This window comes from Otolemur garnettii, unplaced genomic scaffold (assembly GCF_000181295.1).
Source record: "Otolemur garnettii isolate 467f Iridium unplaced genomic scaffold, OtoGar3 scaffold00195, whole genome shotgun sequence".
Classification (NCBI taxonomy): Eukaryota; Metazoa; Chordata; class Mammalia; order Primates; family Galagidae; genus Otolemur; species Otolemur garnettii.
In genome coordinates, this window is record NW_003852590.1 from 2,408,261 (window position 1) to 2,412,504 (window position 4,244).

At 34.5% G+C, this 4,244-nt stretch overlaps 1 protein-coding gene across 2 annotated transcripts in view; it reads right to left on the minus strand.

Moving 5' to 3' along the window:
- Positions 1-1,742: 1,742 nt before the first annotated feature.
- The window catches only part of ORMDL1 (ORMDL sphingolipid biosynthesis regulator 1), a 13,298-nt gene continuing 10,796 nt past the window's right edge, over positions 1,743-4,244 (minus strand). For both annotated transcript variants that reach the window (XM_003801037.3, XM_023507631.1), the window contains one exon: positions 1,743-2,332. In XM_003801037.3, coding sequence (XP_003801085.1) covers positions 2,197-2,332 — 136 coding nt within the window. In that variant the 3' untranslated portion in view covers positions 1,743-2,196. The remainder of the gene's footprint in view (positions 2,333-4,244) is intronic.

Here is a 4,244-nt window from a genome sequence, read left to right on the forward strand (position 1 = left end):
AAAAAAAAAAAAATTAGGTCCCTTTAATCTCCTATATAAAATTCTCCAATGGTTTTGACACACTTAGAATAAAATCTGCTTGTTAACCCCGATGTATAAATCTGTTTTGGGCTCTATGCTTATCAGACCTCATTTGCTATCATTCTCCTCCTTGCTTACTCCTTTCTAGCCTGTGGCTGTCTTTTTCTTTCTTAAACTTGCCTCATTCCTGCCCCAAAGCCTTAGTATTACTTCTTCTGGGAATGCTCTTACCCAGATCTTTTACTGCTTGCTCCTTCACTTTAGCAAGGTCTATGCTTAAATGTCACCTCAGCCAGGATCTGAGGGAAGGCCTTCCTCAGGGTCCCCTGCCTCCTATTACCGGCTTAATTTTTTTCCATTGCATTTACTGCTGCATAGCATGTACCTGTTTACTCATTTATTAATTTGTCCTCCAAATAGAATGTGAACACCAAAGGGGAGTGAGTTGTTTGTCCTGTTTGGATATACCTAAAATAATACCTATAACAGAGCTGCCCTCAAATATCTAAATATTTTTTAAACACTGAAAGGAGAGAGATGGCAAAATGGGGAAGAAAGCCTTTTTATCTCTGAGGTATGTACAAAGAATGTAAGCCTTCTGAGATAATTAAACGTTAAAACGAAGAACACAGCAATTTTTTTTGTTACATTTTGTTACCAAATTCAGTTGCTTCAGAATAAACTTGAAAAATGTCAATGCAGTTTTGATGACTGAATTTGGAGTGCTTCTGAAATAATCTTACACCAAGGACAAATTTTATTAAGTATCGATTACTGGTTATTTAAAAATACATGAGAAAAGACAAACACACAAAGGCTGTATCATACAACTGATTTCTAAACTCAATACTTTTGAAATACAAAACAATGATCATTACCCCCAAAAGGCAGTTTATTGACACAAACTGATTTTTAAGTTGGTCTGTAACTTGTTTTCTCTCAATTTTGTTTATAAATGTTACTGAATTTTAAAATTTTATCTCATATCAGAACTTTGTTTTTTTCATATGTTTACTTCTCAAAGTAGTATGTAGTTGTGTCTTTTAATTAACGTAAGCCAACTAGAGGAAGCTTTCATAAGTCACAAGAATTCCATATGGTTGGTGCTCTGGAAATAGTTACCATTTTGAATGATCTTAAGACCCATGGATTTAAAGGGAAAATGATGATAATGGGCAAATATGGGGGTTGAGAGCAGGCAGACTAAGAATAAAGAAAATTTACTTTTTACTGCAGACATGCTAAAAAAAACTTACTTACTTTGGTACTATGGCCTAGAGAAGCAGTTCTATCAGACCACAAGTTGGCTATATAGATGTCCATTTTTATATTTCCTTTCTCAAGAAGACAGACTTTACCTATTAAATTCCTCAACCAAATAAGCAGACACTTTAAATTACCATATATTTCAGCTGCTTGAAATAAATTATATTCTTAATTGGTTTAGCAGTCTTGTGTCTGGAAAAGCAGTAAAACCCACTTTGTTCCAAAATTAAAACACTGACTCAGGGGCTACTCATGTGATACCTGGCTATCTTCTATCACCAATCAGTCATGAAGGTAAATCTTCATGAACTCTGTAATGTAATAAATATAAAAATGACCTTATCTATCAACACACAATACTGAGCCAGCAAAACCAAAAAAGTATACTCGTAAGTAGGAACTGGCTTGCCTAAAATGAGAGGGTATATCCTCTTACATAAAATAAAAGGAATACGTATAGTAATAAAAACAATCTTTAATAAACTTGTAAAGAGATGATTCTGGTTTACATGTAAGTCTACTTAAAGTGACTATGACTGAATGATTGGAAATTTTCTTTTCCTAACATAATGCCCATTTATTGACGTTAAGCTGGTCCCAGTTTCTTACAAATCTCTTATTTCCGTGGATTTATCTACTACACCCTTACTGTGTTGTCACTGCTTATAAGCTGGGCCTGCCCAGCCTGCTTATAAAGCCTCTCTTCAGACATATGCCAGATGCATTAAGTAGAGGCACATCTTTTAATAGAAATCTGCACTTCAAAACAACATGTGAAGAACCCAATTGGCCCTCCAATGTAAATTCCTCTTATTTCACATTATCATAGAAACAGTGCAGTTTACTAACCACTCCTTCCTTGTAGGAACTCAGTAACTGTAAAAAAATTTTGTTCAGTTTCAAAACATTTCAATACTTATTAATTCCAAAGATCCGAACACCATGTAGTTGTGGCATTTTGGGAATTAGCACACTCAGGAGAGAAACTGTGTTTAGGATGAAGTGAGTTGGATCATACTTCGTATAGAAACTTGCCAGAAAATATCTGTAGAGATAAAAGTTAAGAATACATAAAACATTCAAAAGTAAAATTATTTAGAATTTAAGAAGTTTAAAAGGTAGAAAAAAGGCCACAGAAACTTACATACCTAAAACCACTTTGAGCAGTAAAAGAAACATTTTAATTTGATTTCTAGTTTATTCAATTTGGGATTTAAAAATTTGTTTAATGGAGGTGCACATTTAACATTTCTGCTATTATATTAAATACAATCAATAGAATGCATTAGCACTTAGCATCTTTTAAAGTGGAAGTCTTTTAAACTAGGGGTCATAAGCCCTCTGGAATTTCAGGTGTAGTTTTGCATTTCTGCCTATGTTTCCACAGCATCTATCTATCTTATTTTCAAAGGGCTTGGTAACCCACAAGTTAAGAACCACTATTGTAAAGCTTTGAAAAATGGAGTTTTAGTTTATTAGCACAATTCCTATCTTTGAAAGAAACAAAGACTTGGTTGCCTTTTAATGTTCTCACTTTCATACTGTACATGAACAGGTCTACAACCAGTTTAACTGGTACCCTGAAAAGACCATTGTAAAATTCCAGCTGTTTTGTATAGCCAAGTCCACGAACATATTCAGACATCTATTATCTGAGAATTTAACAAGCCTGAACCACCTTTAAAACCATAAATCACTGTGTCCAGAATGTCTCATTTTACCCAAGGGTATATCAACATGAAGAAGACACTTTGGTTACTAAAAGAATATCCCAATATAGATAAAATGGAAAAAATAAAAGATCATATCATTCTTGATCTTAACTAAGTAGTTTCCTGATAGGCGTTTATCTAATAACTTTCATAGTGTTTCCTCTAACTACTGTCATTAGTTTGTCACATAAGGGGAGACAAGATAAGTATCTAGTGTAATATGATTAGAAAAGAAAGAAAAGAACAGCTACTTCCAGTTCTATCTAAAAATGGCACAGGCTGGGTGAGGTGGCTCATGCCTGGAATCCCAGCACTCTGGGAGGTAGAGGCAGATGGATGGCTTGAGCTCACATGTTTGAGAGCAGCCTGAACAAGACTGAGAACTTGTCTCTTAAAAAAAATAGCCAGGTGGTGTGGCGGGCGCCTGTAGTCCCAGCTACTTGAGAAGCTGAGGCAAGAAAATTGCTTAAGCTCAAGAGTTTGAGGTTGCTCTGAGCTGTGATGCCAGAGCACTCTACTGGGGGTAAGAAAGTGAGGGTCTGTTTCAAAAAAAAGAAAAATCAATAAATGAAATAAATACAAATAAAAACAGCAAAGTCAGAGAAGTGTATACGGTAGACCCTTTTGAAATTGACCACTCAAGGACTATAACAAACTCGTCAACATACAGAGGTGGTCAACATAAGGAACTAAGCCTCTTGTACTAATATGTTCATCTGGTGCATGTCCAATCTATGAAAATTAGGTCAACTTAAGGAAGTGGTCAATATAGGAGGGTGGTCAGCTACAGTGGTTTTACTGTATAACATTTTCAGATCTATATTGAGAATTAAGTAATATTCCACCTATTTAACAAACTACAGTCAGAAAATTCTTGCGAGTAAATCATATTTTCTTCCTGCTTTCATATACTGTACCTGAAGATTGTTTTTATACTTCAAACACAATAGGATAGAACAAAATGGGACAGCATTTACATTTAGTAGCTCATTTAATTTCCTGTCATCATTACAAGTTTATAAACTGATAGGTGGCAGTAATAAATTTTACAGTGGGTTCTTACTATATCATATGTCCCCTTGTTTTGTCTTTGAATAAAAACTGTGTATAGATTATATGAAAATTACTTGATTCTTTCAGAAATGTAGACAACTGTCCAATGGTATCCAAACCCAAGTGGGAATAAGAATGACAACATTTATTTCGCAATGGATATATTGGAAAGATAGTGTATAAGAAGATAAA